The sequence below is a fragment of the Somniosus microcephalus genome, chromosome 31 (genome assembly GCF_052327205.1).
Source record: "Somniosus microcephalus isolate GS21.2 chromosome 31, FLI_Smic_1.0, whole genome shotgun sequence".
Classification (NCBI taxonomy): Eukaryota; Metazoa; Chordata; class Chondrichthyes; order Squaliformes; family Somniosidae; genus Somniosus; species Somniosus microcephalus.
In genome coordinates this window covers 9,972,788-9,992,313 of record NC_141017.1, presented here as the reverse complement: position 1 = coordinate 9,992,313, position 19,526 = coordinate 9,972,788, and the positions used below count along the sequence as shown (strand labels likewise).

The window sequence follows — 19,526 nt, the reverse complement described above, 5'->3', positions numbered from 1 at the left end:
ATCACTAACTCCATCCCTTCCCCATCACTAGCTCCATCCCTTCCCCATCACTAACTCCATCCCTTCCCCATCACTCGCTCCATCCCTTCCCCATCACTAGCTCCATCCCTTCCCCATCACTAACTCCATCCTTTCCCCATCACTAACTCCATCCTTTCCCCATCACTAACTCCATCCCTTCCCCATCACTAACTCCATCCCTTCCCCATCACTAGCTCCATCTCTTCCCCATCACTAACTCCATCCTTTCCCCATCAATAACTCTATCCCTTCCCCATCACTAGCTCCATCCATTCCCCATCACTAACTCTATCCATTCCCCATCACTAACTCCATCCCTTCCCCATCACTCGCTCCATCCCTTCCCCATCACTAGCTCCATCCCTTCCCCATCACTAACTCCATCCTTTCCCCATCACTAACTCCATCCTTTCCCCATCACTAACTCCATCCCTTCCCCATCACTAACTCCATCCCTTCCCCATCACTAGCTCCATCTCTTCCCCATCACTAACTCCATCCTTTCCCCATCAATAACTCCATTCCTTCCCCATCACTAACTCCATCCCTTCCCCATCACTAACTCTATCCATTCCCCATCACTAACTCCATCTCTTCCCCAGCACGAATCACCATCCCCATTCCCCAGCAATGTTTCTAATCTGTGTCTGTTGCAGTTTCAGAAGCTGTTGCTGAATTAGAACGACGGGACCGCGAGTTACAGAAGAATCTCTCTGAGTTGGAGATATCGAGTAAGTGATTTTAAATGCAATTTAGGTTAAAGTGGGCTGTGTTGTGCTTTTTTTTTAGGTGGTGCATGGGCAGCTAAGCTTCCAAAATGTGGTCCAAGAGGTGCACACATATCCAATAGGAAGTGCACAGGCCACCATCTTGGTAAAGGGGTTTGCACGCGCCTAACAACTTCCGGCAGCATGCAAAGCAGGCAGGTCATGACAGGAATCAGTGTGCAACGCTGTTTTGAAGCCGTTTTACAACTCCACACTCCAGCCAACGCCCTTAACCTCGCTCAGCTGAGCATGATGTTAAATGGCATGAAGAATTCCCCACCAGTGCTATTTAAAGGGATCATGCAGTACTTACAGTTTAGTTGCTGGATTATTTCTTCTGACTGCTGGTTGACTTCTTTTTGGAAGATTTCTAGAGTTGTTGAAACTTTCATTAATCTACAGGGAGTGGTCTGGCTACTCTTGCAGTCCTCTCTGTGCTTCTTATAATATATTGCACAAAGTAGCTGTCTCCAAGCATGGGTGGCCTGGTCGTGCTTCCTCTCGATATAGGACATGACAGGGAGAATGAAGAGAGGCTACACAGAGCAGGATGAGCTGCTCGAAGAGGGAGGAGGAGGAGGGGGAGCAGGGCTCTCAGCAGGTGGCCATATCCACCCAGGGTCTTCAGGGAAGAATTCTCTTACCTCAGCTTCAGTGAGCACCCGTGTATGAGTCGTCTTTGCTTCACCACGGAGATAGTAACTGAAAATGGCCAACTGCTGTCGCCACAACTGCAGGGTCAAAGCAGGGCAAGGCCCGCCTTGCCTGTGGCTGTCAATGTGACCGTGGCTCTAAATTCGATGCCACCAGGTTAATTCAGGCTTCAGCAGAAGTTATAACAACATTGTACACTCAGTGAGTTATTATTTATTCTGTTCCCATGGAGACAGTGCCCTGATTCTGTAGAATCTTTAACTTGTCCGTATAATTCATCACATTTCCTATTTTTAGGCACTGAGTGTTCAACAAACCTGGCAGCGATTGAGAATACATTCAAACAAGACATCTCTCGCCTCCAGAGAAATGGTCAGTCTGAGATTTATCACAATTCAAATGTTTCCATATTCTTTTAATATACTTTTCTGATCTCCCTTGACCCACTCACCCCTCCCAAATCCCCCCCCACACATTCCCCACTGTGTCCGTCTGATCCCTCGGTCACTACATTACCAGAATGGCTCATTGACTCCCATTGCTCTTGATCAGATGCTGAAATATCGAGGAATGTGTCGTTGCTGCAGGAAGACGGTGACAATCTCCGCAAGAAGTTGTGCCTGAACCCATCAGGTAAGAGCCAGCGTGAGACTCCAGAGAGTCGGATCAATGAAATAATCCGGGTCATTGCTGGAAAGCTGCCATTTCATTATTGAGAAACCTGTGTGAAGGGCCAAGGCCCTGAGCACCCAACACCATCACCTTTGTCAAGAGCTGCTGAGAAGACGAGGCCAATCGAGTGATGACCCCCAAGTTTGGGTTTGAAGAGAATGAAACAATGAGGCTGGAGTTAGAGTGCATTATCAGGCACTCGGGACATCCCAAAGTGTCTCTCAGCCAATGAATCACTTTGTAATGGGGCTTATTATGTTCCGCGGTTGAACATAGCAGCTGGTTTGTGCACAGCAAGCTCCAACTAACTACAAATGAGGGAGAAGTTAATCTGCTCTTGCTGCTGTTGGTTGGAGTCAGTGGCCCTGATTTTAACCCTGCCTGCCCAGCGGGAACCGGGCAAGTGAGTGGTTAACATCGCGAAAACCGACTAACCGCGTCGCTCCCACTCTGGGCGCGATGACCACCATTTATAGCGCTGAACTGGAATGTGTGAGGAAGACACCCACCGGAAACAGGGGCAGGTGATCATATCTGAAAATTGGGGTCCACGGACATCATTACTGCTTTAAATGTGCGAGACGGGAGTCCCGCCCAGCAGTTAAACTGCTCAGTAAAACCTCGCAGGATTGGTCTCAGAAACTGACTGACCAGATCTGCTACAAGAATTTAAAGGTTATAGAGAGAGAAATTAAAAAAGCTTCGCATTTCTATAGTGCCTTTCAGGATGTCCCAAAGTGCTTCACAGTCAATGAAGTACTTTTGAAGAGTAGCCACTGTTGTAATGTAGAAAACGCAGCAACAAATTGCACACAGCAAGCTTCCACAAACAGCAATGTGATAATGAGCAGATAATCTATTTTTAAGTGATGTTGGTTGTGGGATAAATATTGACCAGGACACATTGGAGCTCAAGCAACGCTTCCGCTGCCTTGACCACTCAGGAGGAGCCCTCCAGTACTCGGCTGATCAGTTGTCACTTCATCATCGTCTGCTGCATGCTGCGCAACTTGACCATCATGAGAGCGCAGCCATAGCTACCAAGCATAGCTCCACCACCTCAGGAGGAGGAGCAGGACAAGGAGGACGAACAGGAGGACGAGCAGGAGGACGAGGACGAGGAGGAGGAGGATGAGGAGGAGGATGAGCAGGAGGAGGAGGAGGAGGAGGAGGATGAGGAGGAGGATGAGCAGGAGGAGGAGGAGGAGGATGAGCAAGAGCAGGAGGAGGAGCAGGAGGAGGAGCAGGAGGATGAGGAGGAGGAAGTGGAGGAGGAGGAGGAGGAGGAGGAGGAGGAGGAGGACGAACAGCAGCGACGGAGGAGGCAGCCACTCATTCAGCATTTTACAAGCTCGGTCCCTGACCGCCTCATCAGACTTTGTTTCCAGTGGCTTCGAGGCCTCTTTCCGGTTGCTGAGCACGTCTCCATCATTCCCTCACTTTGTGATTCTGTCCCACACCCCAGAACTGAAATGAGACACAGCACCAAATCTGCAACATTCCAGTAATAAATTTATCAAAAACCATTACCCAAATATATACAACAACAATATTGACTAATCACCCTTGTGCAAACCCTTGCCCCCCCTCTTTACAGCCCCCTTTCCTAATCTAGTCCTCCTACGTTGTGTCTCCCCAGTGGTTGCAGCAGGGCTGGTGGAAGGCTGCTGAGTGTCAGTGCCAGAGACTACAGATGGTCTTGCAGGACGCCCTCAACCAGCTCTGGGCCTGGAAAGCCTGGCTGTAGACTGCACCATCTCAGGCTGGGCGGCAGCAGTCTGGGCTGGCTGGATAACAGGCAGCGACAAGGGCAATGGCGGAGTGGCAGTGATGGGATCAGGAATGCTGTCATCCTGAGTGATACAATAGGTTCCTGCTCTACTAACCCACTTCCAGTCCCCCGGGGCAGCACCACAGCATCCCTACCAATCTGCTGGAGCACAGATTGCTGGCCTGCTGCGACACCGTGAGATCCCTGGTGGACTGTGGTGAACCCAGTGACGATGGCAGCAGTCAGAGCTTGCGTGGCATCAAGCCGAGACTGTATGAGAGCAGTCTGAGACTCGATGGCAGCAACCAGTGACTGCATTACAGCACTAAGACGTTGCATCGCTTCTGCCTGTGCTGCAATGGAAGCTGCCACATCACCCATGACACGCGGCATGAGGTCTGGGTCCCCACGGTCTCTCTGGAAGTCCACTATCCTCTGCACAGTGGAAATGATGGTCTCCATGGTGTGCGCAGAGCCCTGCAATGTTGGAGGTGGACTCCTCCATGCTCCTTACCATTGCTGAGAGGCTCTTGGGCACCCTTGCCATTGCACCTCTCATCTCCGTCTGTATGCCCATCACCCTTCTTGTGAACGCCTCCCCATCAAGCTCCTCATCTGAGTCCTGTGCAGTAGAACTTGTGTGCGAACTCACCCTCTGGGGAGCTGACTCCGGAGCTACCCTTTCCCCCTGGCCTTGCTGCAGCCCACTCGTCCCTGGTGCATCACCCAGTGCAGACCCCTCTACTAAACTTGCCTCTAAAGATCGCGTAGTGCCAGTATCTGAGGTGGTGCCTGCGGGTGAGAGATGCAGTGACGCGCTGCTTTGCTCCTCCTCCTCTTCTCCTTCCTCACTCTCAGTGGGGTCTCAGGGACAGGCTGATCATCTGGTTGCTGATTCACTGAAAGCATAAAGGCACAACACTCGCATTAAGGTGAAGGCAGTGGGGGCAGGAAGGGAGCAAGGAACGCAGACATTCTCAGGAGGTGGAAAGTGAGAAAGGTTTGTGGTGTGAGGGGGAAGTGGGATGAGATGAGAGGGGCTGAAGATACCGTTTTTGGCCCCATCAGGATCGACATCGCCGACGGCCACACCGCCTACCACCTGCTGCCCAATGAGTCGCAGCACTCGCTCCTCCAGGTCTGAGAGCTGCTGGAGCTGCGCATCACCCCTGCCTGTTCTCTGCTGCTCCCTCCTATTGTGGGCCACCTTGGCCTGCAAGAGGAACAAATGTGTTTGAGTCAGAGTCCAGCTATGTGTTTGGGCGATATGCCTGCTGTCATTGAATAGCTGTGATTGTGGGCAAGGCGTGAGATGTGGATGTGAGTTTGAGTCGGTGAAGATGTTTGGTGGATGAGTGGTGGGGGTGTGGTTGTTTGTGCAGTGTGCACAGACTGAGGTTCAGATGCTGGTATGTAGGAGGTGTTGAAGCATGTACTCACCCTGACCACCCGAGTGAGGCTGTTGATTTCTTGTGGCACTGTCAGGCTGCGTTCCACCACACTACTGGCCGAGACCTCCTGGGCCACTTCCCTCCACATTGCCCTGAACACCTGAAGCGATGGCCTCCTTCCAGTGGCCAGGAACAGCATCAACCTCCTTCGCTCCACTCCAGCCTCCAATGCCACATCTGTGAACCGACAAGCTTTCTCCCTGGGAGTGGGAACAGCCGTATCCATCGATGGATTCACTCGCTCGTAGGTCACCTCGAAGCCAGCAACAAGCATCTACACAGTGATGCAACCTCCCCTTGAAGAGCTGGAAGGAACCAGTGTGAAGGATCATTGCTGAATTCATTGCACCTGAAATTCAGCAGCGTTCTGCTGGTAGCGCCCCTGTCGCGCCCCACTGAGGTCATTAGCGCTTGATTTAGCGCCTCACTTCCTTCCTGGGGTGCTAACACCCAATCTAGTAGAAGTTCAGAATCCTTAGTGCCTGGCGCTAAATTTTCAAAATTTCATAAGCTAGCGCCCCAAATGAGGCGATACCCAATTCACCCCCTCAGTGGCTGGTTAGAGGGGATAGTTTTGTATTGAGAAACCTGAGTGAGTTTAGGACACCAGCTACACCACCGAGCTTGCACAGCGCACTGCTTTCTCCCGTGTAATAAAGGGAAATGAAATGAACAAGCCGTGGAAATAATGTTCCACAGAGTAACTATTTGTACTGTTTTACAGATTCCCAATGTACACCTTGTGCCACTGGCTGGAAGTACTTCAGAGGCAAATGTTACTACTTTTCATCATCTGTGAGGGACTGGCATGCAGCTAACATGCATTGCTTCTCCACCCGGTCCCACCTCATAGTCATTGACACTAAAGAGGAGCAGGTAAGGATTTGCAGTCGCACGCTGGGGCACCACCAACGGCCTTCCCCCGTCTAACTTCTACCCCCAACCCTGTTGGTCGTCAGTGACCCACCCCGTAGGAGGCTATCTCTGATCACTTCCTTGTATCGCTCTCCACTCACATCCCCTTTCCCCCTTCCAACCCCATTTACTTCTGTGTCCGCCCCTGGAAAAATCTCTGCCCCAAGTCATTTACAACGGCACTATCAAACTCCCAACTGTCCAGCCATTGCCCCTCCATTCACCACATTTCTAATCCCACCCTCACCTTTGGTTTTAATGGGCACAAGGGCACCATTGTTCTCTCTCACCCTGGACATGTATCCCAGGCTACTATGTGAGGCAAAGGAGGAGATTGCAGGGGCTCTGACACAAATTTTCAAAACCTCTCTGGCCACAGGGGATGTGCCAGAGGACTGGAGAACAGCTAACGTAGTATCATTATTCAAGAAGGGTAGTAGGGATAAACCAGGGAATTACAGGCCAGTGAGCCTAACATCAGTGGTAGGGAAATTATTGGAAAAAATTCTGAGGGACAGAATTGGTCTCCACTTGGAGAGGCAGGGATTAATTAGGGATAGCCAGCATGGCTTTGTCAAGGGAAGATCATGTCTGACCAATTTGATTGAATTTTTCGAGAGCGTGACTAGGTGTGTGGATGAAGGTAGTGCAGTGGATGTGGTTTACATGGATTTCAGTAAGGGTTTTGATAAAGTCCCACATAGGAGACTGGTCAGGAAGGTAAGAGCCCATGGGAACCAGGGTGCCTTGGCACATTGGATCCAAAACTGGCAGAAGGCAGAGGGTGATGGTGGAAGGTTATTTTTGTGACTGGAAGCCTGTGTCCAGTGGGGTACCGCAGGGATTGGTGCTGGGTCCCTTGCTGTTTGTGGTCTACATTAATGATTTGGATGTGAATGAAAAAGGTACGATCAGTAAGTTCGCAGATGACACAAAAATTGGTGGGGTGGTAAATAGCGAGGCGGGAAGCCTCAGGCTACAGGACGATATAGATGGGTTGGTCAGATGGGCGGAACAGTGGCAAATGGAATTTAACCCTGAAAAGTGTGAGGTGATGCATTTTGGACGGACTAACAAGGCAAGGGAATACACAATGAATGGTAAGACCCTAGGAAAGACAGAGGATCAGAGGGACCTTGGTGTGCATGTACATAGATCCCTGAAGGCAGCAGAACAGGTGGATAAGGTGGTTAAAAAGGCATATGGGATACTTGCCTTCATTAGCCGAGGCATAGAATATAAGAGCAGGGAGGTCATGATGGAGCTGTACAAAACGCTGGTAAGGCCACAGCTGGAGTGCTGTGTGCAGTTCTGGTCGCCACACTATAGGAAGGATGTGATTGCTTTGGAGCGGGTGCAGAGGAGATTTACCAGGATGTTACCTGGGCTGGAGCGCTTCAGCTATGAAGAAAGACTGGACAGGCTGGGGTTGTTTTCCTTGGAGCAGAGAAGGCTGAGGGGGGACCTGATTGAGGTGTACAAAATTATGAGGGGCATAGATAGGGTGGATAGAAAGGAACTTTTCCCCTTAGTAGAGGGGTCAATAACAAGGGGGCATAGATTCAAGGTAAGGGGCAGGAGGTTTAGAGGGGATTTGAGGAAAAACTTTTTCACCCAGAGGGTGGTTGGAATCTGGAACTCACTGCCTGAAAGGGTGGTAGAGGCAGGAACCCTCACAACATTCAAGAAGCATTTGGATGAGCACTTGAAATGCCATAGCATACAAGGCTACGGACCAAATGCTGGAAAATGGGATTAGATTAGATAGGGCTTGATGGCCGGCGCGGACGCGATGGGCCGAAGGGCCTCTTTCTGTGCTGTATAACTCTATGGCCTAGAAATTCGGTTGGTTGCGCCAGCGATTAGCGCCTAAAGAGCCCGAGAATTGGGGCATTACCCAATTTCCGGACGGGCGCAGTAAATCTAGCGCCACCTGCCATATCGAGTAGCCTTTTAGTGCCAGCACGCGCCCGCGAGTGCAGGCAGATCATGACGTCATTTCAGTGTGCAACGCCTTTTTGGCGCCCTGGACCGGATATTCGGTTGCGCCCGCAACCTTTCCGCCTGGCGCTATTAGTGACAGTTGGATGGAACGTTTCCAGGTCCTTCTCGCACTCGGGGGGCGCTATTTAAAGGGGACAGCACTAGTATAAAAGCTGCAGCCATTTGGCCTGGCCATTCTGATCATTGCTGGAGAGAGTTGCTGACCTTCAGTGGGACAGTAATCTTCTCATTGAACCTTCGGAGACTTGGGACCTTCAGCCCTGTCCGGAAGAGTTGGAATGTTACAGATTACTGCGTCTTGCTCGTCTGGCATAACAATGGGAGCTGCTTTGGAGGGGAACATCCTCATGGCTGAACATTTGGCATGGGCACAGAAATGGCGGGAGAGAGGGCCGAGATTGGCCAGAAGGAGGAGGGGCAATGGACGTCGCCCAATCCGACGATACGCTGAGAGGGTTTTCAGGCAGCAGGTGTCATACCTTACCATGTCGGAAGAGCAGTGTCTGCGAAGGCTCAGATTCGGTAAGGATGTTGTGACTGAGCTGTGCCACCTGCTTGCTGAAGATCTGCAGCCACGTATACGGTGCAGGGCCTCTCTGTCGGTGGCCGTCAAAGTCACTGTTGCCCTCAACTTTTTCGCCAGCGGATCCTTTCAGGCAGCCACTGGGGACATAGCTAATATATCACAATTTGCGGTGCATTGCTGCATCCGGCAAGTGACAGCTGCCCTCTATAGAAGGAGGCGTGAATTAATCACCTTCCCTGTGACCCTGGAGAAGCATGGGGAGCGCGCGCAGGGCTTCGCTGCTATTGCGGACTTCCCCATGGTGCAGGGGGCCATTGATTGCACACACGTGGCTTTGCGGGCACCAGTACAGAATCCCGAGGAGTTCCGCAACCGCAAGGGCTTCCACTCCCTCAACGTCCAACTGGTCTGTGACCACCGGCAGATGATCACAGAAATCACAGAAATCACAGAAACCCCACAGTGCAGATAGAGGCCATTTCGGCCCATTGAGCCTGCACCGACACATATCCCACCCGATCCCCGTAACCCCTACACCAACACATATCCCACCCCATCCCCGTAACCCCCTGTATTTAATCCCCCTAACACTAAGGGTCAATTTATCATAGCCAATCAACCTAACCTGCACATCTTTGGACTGTGGGAGGAAACCGGAGCACCCGGAGGAAACCCACGCAAACATGGGGAGAATGTGCAAACTCCACACAGACAGTCGCCCGAGGCCAGATTCGAACCCGGGTCCCTGGCGCTGTGAGGCAACAGTGCTAACCACTATGCCAATGCACAATGCACAATTCCCTGGCAGCATCCACGACGCGTTCATCCTGCGGCAGACCTCAGTGGCTGACCTTTTTGAGGCCCCGGCTCACCCACGAGGCTGGCTTCTTGGCAACAAGGGCTATCCTCTCTGCCCATGGCTCATGACCCCACTCCGTTTGCCCAGCACCCTGGCAGAAGAGCATTACAACAGCAGCCATCAGGTGACCAGGAACATTGTGGAGCACACAATTGGTGTGCTCAAGCAGCGTTTCCGTTGTCTAGACCATTCGGGGGGAGCCCTACAGTACTCGCCGGAGCAAGTGGTGCACATCGTCGTTGTCTGCTGCATGCTCCACAACCTGGCCATTCGACGTACCCAGCCCACCCTCAAGGTCCAGCAGAGCAGGCGGACGAGGAGGAGGAGGAGGAAGAGCAGGCGGATGAGGAGGAGGAGGAGGAGGAGGAGCATGCAGACGAGGGGGAGGAGGAGGAAGATGGGAGGGCTCCTGAAACTGGAAGGGCCGTCCGTCAGAGGCTCATATGGACTCGGTTCTAGGCCCCTCTGACGGAATGCTGGGTGTCATTGGATCCGCGCCCTTCGGTTCGCACAAAGCCTATGAAGACCACCATGATTGTAAAGAGTCAGGAGCTCCCTTGTAAATAAAAAAAAATCTTTATTTTCCAAAAAGTGCTTCCTTCCAGCATAACAACGTCATGTCAACAGAAACCATAACTAACTAACTAACAGATAACTCTCTGGCAAAGCCGCGAGACTAACCAAAACATGACAAACAATCACAGCAGGTGTGGAGGTCCTTGAATTCGAAAAAAGAGATGTCTCAGCACCTCCCCCTACTGTTGACCCCTTGATGGAGACCGACTTCTCTTTTGAGGTCGGCCCCTTCCCTCCCTGCAGCTCCTCCGTAATTGCACCCCAGTGGCTGCGTCAAGGCTGGGGGACGCCTGCTGAGTGTCTGGAAGCACAGAAGCCCCTGGGGGACGGCCTGGACGACCTCTGGGCTTGGAGGGCGTGGAAGCTGGCTGCTTCAGCTGGGCATGGCTGGAAGCAGTGTACCCTGCAGGTGGTGGCAGCTGCACTGCAGACGTTCCAGTGGTGGCATGAGCAATGCTCACATGCCGAGAGAGGACACCTGCACCATCGTCGGGCGACACACTGGCTCTCTGACGGGGCCGCTTCGGACCATCCGCCACAATCGACTGCTCCACAGATTCATGGCCTCCTGTGGTGCTGGAAGGGCCCGGGGTGATCCTGCCTGATGCAGATAGGGTGGCAGCAGTGAGAGTTCGCGTTGCCTCAATTTGGGTGTGGACGAGGCCCGCAAGTGACTGCGTGGCAGCAGTGAGGACCTGTGCGGCAGGTGCCAGTGCTTCGGAGAAGCCCTGGCCAGTTCTTTCCATTGCTTCGGACAGTGCCAGTCTCCAGATGTGTAGGCTCCCCTGAGGCTGGAACGGATGGTCCGGCTTCCTCCTGACCATCGCCTCCGGAGTCACTGGCACTGGCAGCTTGAGGGCCCGGCTCCCGAGCTGGTGATGCAGCATCTGAAAGCAGGGAGGTGGAAGAGTGGCTTTAGCAAAAGGACAGCTTGGCAGCAAGGGATGCAAGATTGCGGCAAGTTTATGACATGGTTACACAGTGAGAAAGCATGCCGGCAGGGGGAACAAGTGGAAGGAGACAGCTGTAAAAGGTGAGGACCTTACCATCGCTGTCGACAATGGGGTCGGCAGCTGCAGTGGTTACAGGACCACTCAGACGTCCTCCAAGGATCTGGTGGACTCTCTCCTCGAGATCCGTGAGAGTGACCACTTGAGGAGGACCTCCACCGGTGCGAAGCTGGTCTTTGAGAATCCTCGCCAGCTTGCACTGCAGGGGAAAGGAGGGGAAGTGATGTTACATGATGTCCTGAGTGATCATCTCATGCCCCCCATGGTGGAAGAGCCCTTACATGATGCCTTGAGTCAAATATGCATGTGTGTACCCAGAAAGGGCCATGGGTGCTTGCTGGCAGGTGGCCAATGGGACACAGCCCACCCTGTAGCCATAAAGTCAGGTGCAAATGAAGGGATGCAGAAGTTTGCAGAAATTGTCACCCTTAAATTGAAATCCCTCCATGGCCTCACCCCTCCTTATCTCTGTAACCCCCTCCAGCCTCACAACCCTCTGAGATCTCTGTGCGATTCAATTCTGGTCTCTTGCACACCCCTGATTTCCATTGCCCCATCATTGGCGGTCGTGCCTTCAGCTGTCTAGGTTCTAAGCTCCAGAATTCCTTCTATAACCTTCTCCAACTCTCTCTCCACCTATAAGACCCTCCTTAAAACCGACCTCTTTGACCAAGCTTTTGGTCACCTGCCCTAATGCGTCCAATTTTTCTGCTTACGCTCATGTGAAGCACTTTGGGACATTTTACTACTTTAAAGGCGTTGTATAAATGCAATACAAAAGCAAAATACTGCGGATGCTGGAAATCTGAACTAAACGCAGACAATGTTAGAAATACTCAGCAGGTCAGGCAGCACCCGTGGAGAGAGAAACAGAATTAACATTTCAGGTCGATGACCTTTCATCAGAACTAGAAAAAGTTCTAGATGTAACAGGTTTTAAGCAAGTACAGAGGCAGCGAAAGGGAGCAGGGGAGGGAAAAGCAAAAAGGAAGGTCTGTGATAGAGTGGAAGACAGGAGAGATTAAATGACAAAAGGGATGATGGTGCAAGGCAAAAGGAGATGGTAGTGGGATAAGTAAAGAAATAAAAGATGGGTCTAGAAGAGGTGTAAATGGGAATAGCAGAATCATCAATAGCTGCCATCCAAAAGAATCGGGGCAGAGGTTATGATCTGAAAATGTATAAATTCAAGTTGTTATTGTTGTTGTTATCAGTGCCCCACCACTGTTGACGTTGGTTTTCAAAGAAACATAGAAGATAGGAGCAGGAGTAGGCCATTCGGCCCTTCGAGCCTGCTCCGCCATTCAATGAGATCATGGCTGATCATCCAAATTCAGTACCCTGTCCCTGCCTTCTCCCCATATCCCTTGATCCCTTTAGCCTCAAGAAATATATCCAACTCTTTCTTGAATATATTTAATGAACTGGCCTCCACCACCATCTGTGGCAGAGAATTCCACAGGTTCACCACTCTCTGGGTGAAGAAATTCCTCCTCATTTCAGTCCTAAATGGCTTACCCCTTATCCTTAGACTATGACCCCTGGTTCTGGACTCCCCGGCCATCAGAAACATCCTTTCTGCATCTAGTCTGTCCAGACCTGACAGAATTTTATAGGTTTCGATGCGATCCCCTCTCAATCTTCTAAACTCCAGTGAGTATAAGCCCAATCGACACAATCCCTCCTCGTACGTCATTCCTGCCATCCCAGGTATCAGCCTGGTGAATCTTCGCTGCACTCCTTCCATGGCAAGAACGTCCTTCCTCAGGTAAGGTGACCAAAACTGCACACAATACTCAAGGTGCGGTCTCACCAAGGCCCTGTACAACTGTAGCAAGACATCCTTGTTCCTGTACTCAAACCCTCTTGCTACGAAGGCCAACATACCATTTGCCTTCTTAACCGCCTGCTGCACCTGCATGCTTACCTTCAGCGACTGGTGCACAATAACACCCAGGTCTCTTTGCACTTCCCCTTCTCCCAATCTATTGCCATTCAAATAATAATCTGCCTTCCTGTTTTTGCCACCAAAGTGGATAACCTCACATTTATCCACATTATAGTGCATTTGCCATGGCAAGAACGTCCAAATCGTACTGGAGTTTCACGACATCCTCCTCACAGCTTACCCTCCCACCCAGCTTTGTGTCGTCTGCAACTTTGGAGATATTACATCTAATTCCCTCGTCCAGATCATTAATATATACTGTGAACAGCTGGGGTCCTAGGACCGATCCTTGCGGTACCCCACTAGTCACTGCCTGCCACTCGGAAAACGACCCGTTTATTCCAACTCTTTGCTTTCTGTCCGCCAACCAGTTCTCTATCCAAGTCAATACCTTGCCCCCAATCCCATGTGCCTTAATTTTGCACGCTAACCCCTTATGTGGGACCTTATCGAAAGCCTTCTGAAAGTCCAAATACACCACATCCACTGGTTCTCCCTTATCTATTTTACCAGTTACATCCTCAAAAAATTCCAGTAGATTCTCGGATACAGTTCCATGGGCCCATTACCTCATGCAAGTGACCATGTGTGAACTTAAACAGTGAGTGTTGGCAAGCTATTCAACCATAAGAGAACCACAGGGAACAGGCTATTTTAGATCTAGTATTGTGAAATGAGACAGGGTTAATTAATAATCTTGTAGTGAATGATCCTCTAAGGAAGAGTGATCATAATATGATAGAATTTCAAATGGAGTTTGAGAGTGATGTGATTAAGCTCAAAACTTGGGTCTTAAATTTAAACAAAGGCAATTACATAGTTATGAGCGGTGAGTTGACTAAGGTAGATTGGGATATTAGATTAAAAGATATGAAGGTAGATAAGCAATAGCAAATACTTAAAGGCACAATACATAATTCTCACAAACATACATGCCCTTGAGGAATAAAAACTCCACTGGAAAAGTGGTCCAACTTGGCTAACTAGAGAAGTTAAGGATAGTATTAGATTAAAAGCACAGGCTTACAAAGTTTCCAAAAAGAGTAGTAAGCCTGAGGATTGGGAGGCTTATAAAAATTAGCAAACGTTACCATGAAATTGATATAGAGGGAGAAAATAGACTATGAGAGTAAACTAACAAGAAATATGGAAAAAGATTGTAAGAGTTTCTACAAGTATGTAAAAAGAGATTAGCAAAAGCAAACATGGGTCCCTTAGAGGCAGAGACAGGAGAAATTATAATGGGGAATAAGGAAATGGCAGAGAGGTTAAACAAATATTTTGAATCTCTCTTCACAGTAGGAGACACAAAAACATATTGGAAATAGTGAGGAACCAAAGGTTTAATGGCAGTGAGGAACTTAAAGTGATTAATATTAGTAAAGAAAAAGTACTGAAGAAATTAATGGGACTAAAAGCTGACAAATCCACTGGGCCTGATGGCCTACATCCTAGGGTTTTGAAAGAGGTGGCTGCAGAGATAGTGGGTGCATTAGTTGTGATCTTCCAGAATTCCCCTAAATTTTAGAACAGTCCCCATGGATTGAAAGGCAACACATGTAACCCCACTATTCAAGAAAGGAGGGAAAGAGGGAACAGGGAACCATAGGCCAGCTAGTCTGACGTCAGTAGTAGTGAAAATGCTAGAATCTATTTATTAGGGGCATGGAAACAGGGCACTTAGAAAATTGTAATATTATTGGACAGAGTCAACAAGGTTTTATGAAAGGGAAATTGTGTTAGGACAAATCTATTAGTTTTTTCAGGGTGTAGCTAGTAGGGTAGCCATGGTGGAACCAGTGCATGTGGGACATTTGGATTTTCAAAAGGCATTTCTTAAGGTGCCACACAAGAGGTTGTTACACAAGATTAGAGCTCATGAGATTGCGGGTAGTATATTCGCTTGGATTGATGATTGGTTAATGGACAGAAAACAGAGAGTAGGAATAAACGGGTCATTTTTGGGTTGGCAGGTTGTAACTAGTGGGGTGCCGCAAGGATCAGTGCTTTGGCCTCAGCTATTTACAATATATATCAATGCCTTAGATGAGGGGACCGAGTGTACTGTATCCAAGTTTGCTGATGATACAAAGTTAGGTGGGAAAGTAAGCTGTGAGGAGGACGCAAAGAGGCTGCAATGAGATATAGACAGGTTAAGTGATTGGGCATACGGTGGCAGATGGAGTATAATGTGCGGGGATTTGAAATTATCCACTTTGGTAGGAAGAGTAGAAAAACAGGCTATTTTTAAAAGAGGAGCGATTAGTAAATGTTGGTATGCAGAGGGACCTGGGTGTCCTTGTACGTGAATCACAGAAATTTAACATGCAGGTACAGCAAGCAATTAGGAAGGCAAATAGTATGTTAGCTTTTATTGCAAGGGGGTTGGAGTATAAGAGTAAGGAAGTCTTGCTGCAATTGTATAGGGCTTTGGTGAGACCACACCTGGGGTAATGTGTACAGTTTTTGTTTCCTTACCTAAGGAAGGATATACTTGCCATAGAGGGAGTGCAACGAAGGTTCACTAGACTGATTCCTGGGATGAGAGGGCTGTCCTATGAGGAGAGATTGAGTAAAATGGGCCTATACTCTCTGGGGTTTAGAAGAATGTGAGGTGATCTCATTGAAATGTGTAAAATCCTTAGAGGATTCTGGATGTTGCCCCTGGCTTGAGAGTATAGAACTAAGGGTCACAGTCTCAGAATAAGGGGTCGGCTATTTAGAACTGAGATGAGGAGAAATTTCTTCACTCAGAGGGTAGTGAATCTTTGGAATTCTCTACCCCAGAGGGCTGTGGAGGCTCAGTCATTGAGTATATTCAAGACTGAGATTGATTTTTGGATACTAAGGGAATCAAGGGATAGGGCGGCAAAGTGCAGCTGAGCTGGAAGATCAGCCATGAACTTATTGAATGACGGAGCAGGCTCAAGGGGCCGTATGGCCTAATCCTGCTCCTATTTCTTATATTGTTACTCGGCAGCACCGCCAGATGTCCACATGCACACATTCCAGCAGGGATCACTGTTTAATGATCTGGAACAGGAATTCTTGTCAATTTTGTTCCTTCCTGCCTAGCCGAACAACAACTTCCATTTATATAGCGCCTTTAACATAGTGAAATGTCACAAGATGCCTCGCAGCAGCATAATCAGACAAAATTACAAGATCACGCTGTAATTGCACTCAGCTGGCAATGGTGGCGCTGCAGCATGACCAGTGGCAGGAGGGTGTAATTACAGCGTGAAAAGTTGACATAGCCATTTTCCATTATAAATGTGAACAGAGGAATTTAAAATGGAAAATATATAAAAATAAGGAGAGAATATAAGATTCTAAAATAGGAACCAAATCACTGTCCAAAACCCCTCCAGCACTACTTCACCCGAAGACTTTCTGTGTGCAACGCCACACAATTAGTTCATTTTAAAATATTGTGATGGTGATCACTTTTTACGTTAATATGTGCTGATTTTTTTTTATTGTAGAATTTTATGATCACCAACATACAGAATCAGCGCCACTGGATAGGGCTCAGTGACCTTACTGTGGAAGGGCAATGGCACTGGGTCGATGAGACTGACAGTAAAACTACCGGAACGTAAGTTTGAAACGTTGCTGCTATATGGTCGCACTTTCTCCCAACTCACAGCAGAGAAGGGTTTTACGTAAGCACGGACTGCAGCGGTTCAAGAAGGTGGCTCACCACCACAATTAGCAATTAGGGATGGGCAATAAATGCTGGCCTTGCCAGCGATGCCCGCTTTCCATGATAAAATTACAAAAAAGCAGACCGAACGCCCTCCATTGCAAGGCTGGTGTGGCACTGAACCAGGAAAATCCCAGGTTCCAATCCTTGCTCCGAGTCAGATTCACTATTCCTATTCGAGGTGGAGGTATAGGCACGATTCATCGCTGTGACTCTGGGCTAGGCGGGAGCAAAGAAAACCCGCCCGCATTCCTGCCCCTAATCACTTAGCGGTGATTCCTGCTGGAATGTGTGTGCACGCGTGGACACCTGGCTTGGCTGTACAGCCTGCCAGCACTCGCTGTTTAGGTTCGCACATGGTCACTTGAGTGTGGCAATGGGCGGCAATGGTGCCCATGGAACTGTACCCGGGCATGAGTCAGTTCCTGCAGGAGAAGCATTGAGAGAGTCAGAGGGGAATAAAGGAACTAAGACCGGAGTGGGGCCATTGATCACCAAGAGGGGATTCGGCCCCTCGAGCCTGTTCCTCTTTGAAAGAGCAATTCCATTAGTCCCACCTTCCTGCTCTTTCTCCACAGCCCTGAACATTTTCCCCCTTTAAGTATTTATCCACTGAGGATCTGGGAATGTTTTCCTTATTTCACAGAAAATGGAGAGGCAGATAATTGTCAGATACATTCCTTCGGTTAAAGCACAATGCAACGCAGCTTGAATATTATTAAATTGCATCTGTCATCTTTCAAAAGCTTAGATCCCGTACAAATGGGTTGTTTAACATTTGTTAATACTCGGTCAATTCTACCGAGGCCGACAATCCTGGGCTGAGCCACGTCTCCTTGCTCTCTGGTTGATTCTCCTGCCATTCTCTGCATTGCAGGTTCTGGGCACCCGGGGAGCCCAATAATAAAAATAAAGACGAACACTGCGCTCACACATTCAACAACGGACAGTGGAATGATGACAGATGCGCGAACACCTATAAATGGATCTGTGAACGACCCTCGTTTTCATATTTCATGAATTAACCAGAAGTGACAATGTGCCGACACTGGCTCTGCTGAAGGTGCTGCAGGAAATGGTAGTAACAAACAAAGCTCAAAGTGGGAAAGATGGGGAGTGGGAGGGGGAAGGGGGGATTTGTGGGGAGGGGATTTGTGGGGAGGGGGAGGGGGGGCATTTGTGGGGAGGGGATTTGTGGGGAGGGGAAGGGGTTGGGTGGGGATTTGTGGAGTGGGGATTTGTGGGGTGGGGATTTGTGGGGAGGGGGAGGGGGAAGCGTATCAAGGCGAGGGAGGTCAGTGCTGGGAATCTCTGTCGCCCTGGGTGCTACGGTTGGCCTCAGTACCTCTGGCTGGTGAGTGGAGGTAAATCGAGCAGCGTTCTTGCGATCCATCACCATCCCCTAAACCCAGGGAAGTGGGTAAGGACCAGAACCAGGAGCAGGCTCGGCTGCGATGCCCCACACAATCGAATAGCCAGAAGACACTCAATGGCGCAACACATGAAGAATGACACTAGAGGGTTCCTGACAATGGAGATGCCTCAGCCCGAGCGAAGGGGCAAGTGGGAAAAGAGATTAAAACTTGTTGAGGTGCAGCCGCACAATCCCCGATCCTCATCCCACTCCTCCTCTCCAACTCCCATCCCCTCCTCCTCCTCTCCCCCTCCCCCCTCATTCCATCCTCCTCCTCCTTCCCTCCTCCTCACCCCTCCTTCTCCTCCCCCTCACCCCCTCCCTTTCCCGGGATTAATGTGAACGAAGGGTAATTTCTGTTGAAGAATGCGTTGAGGAGAATGAGGTGTTGAAGTGGGTTGGACTCTGGGCCTTTCACCTCTGTGGGGGGCCTGGGTTCAAGCCCACCTCTCGAGAGATGGAGGTCCCCACTGACTGTGTGAAATGAGTTTGGTCAGCCACAGCTTCTTCTTCTTAGGCAGTCCCTCGGAACTGAGGATGACTTGCTTCCACATTACAAATGAGCTCGCAGGTGGCTGATTAGTCCAATGCGGGACCTACAGTCTCTGTCACAGGTGGGACAGACAGTGGTTGAAGGGTTGGGTGGGTGGGGTGCTTGGGTTGACATGCGCTCCTTGCGCTGCTTGCGCTTGGCTTCTGCTTGCTCCCGGCGAATAGACTCGAGGTGTTCGGCGCCTTCCCAGATGCTTCTCCTCCACTTTGTGCGGTCTTGGGCCAGGGATTCCCAGGTGTCGGTGGGGATGTTGCACTTTTTCAAGGAGGCTTTGAGGGTGTCCTTGAAGCGTTTCCTCTGCCCACCTGGGGCTCTCTTGCCGTGCCAGAGCTCCGAGTAGAGCGCTTGTTTTGGGAGTCTCGTATCGGGCATGCGGACAATGTGACCCGTCCATCGGAGCTGATTGAGCGTGGTCAGAGCTTCGATGCTGGGGATGTTGGCCTGAGCAAGAACACTGACATTGGTGCGCCTATCCTTCCAATGGATTTGCAGGATCTTGCGGAGGCAGCGTTGGTGGTACCTCTCCAGTGCTTTGAGGTGCCTGCTGTACATGGTCCATGTCTCTGAGGCATACAGCAGGGCAGGTATCACTGCTGCCCTGTAGACCATGAGCTTAGTGCCGGGCTTGAGGTCCTGGTATTCAAACATTCTCTTCCTCAGGCGACCGAAGGCTGCACTG

General features: G+C 49.9%; 2 protein-coding genes across 2 annotated transcripts in view; both read left to right on the top strand.

Annotated features, from left to right (window-relative positions):
- Positions 1-2,158, top strand: part of LOC147097571 (uncharacterized) — a 43,188-nt gene extending 41,030 nt beyond the window's left edge. The window contains exons 9-10 of the mRNA XM_085971410.1: positions 678-752; positions 1,995-2,158. Coding sequence (XP_085827536.1) covers positions 678-752; positions 1,995-2,158 — 239 coding nt within the window. The remainder of the gene's footprint in view (positions 1-677; positions 753-1,994) is intronic.
- Positions 1,634-17,988, top strand: LOC147097570 (uncharacterized). Its single transcript, XM_085971518.1, has 5 exons — positions 1,634-1,814; positions 1,995-2,075; positions 6,061-6,212; positions 16,660-16,772; positions 17,758-17,988. The coding sequence occupies exons 3-5, from the start codon at positions 6,156-6,158 to the stop codon at positions 17,903-17,905; spliced, it is 318 nt and encodes a 105-aa protein (XP_085827644.1). The 5' UTR covers positions 1,634-1,814; positions 1,995-2,075; positions 6,061-6,155; the 3' UTR covers positions 17,906-17,988.
- The last annotated feature ends 1,538 nt before the right edge of the window (positions 17,989-19,526 follow it).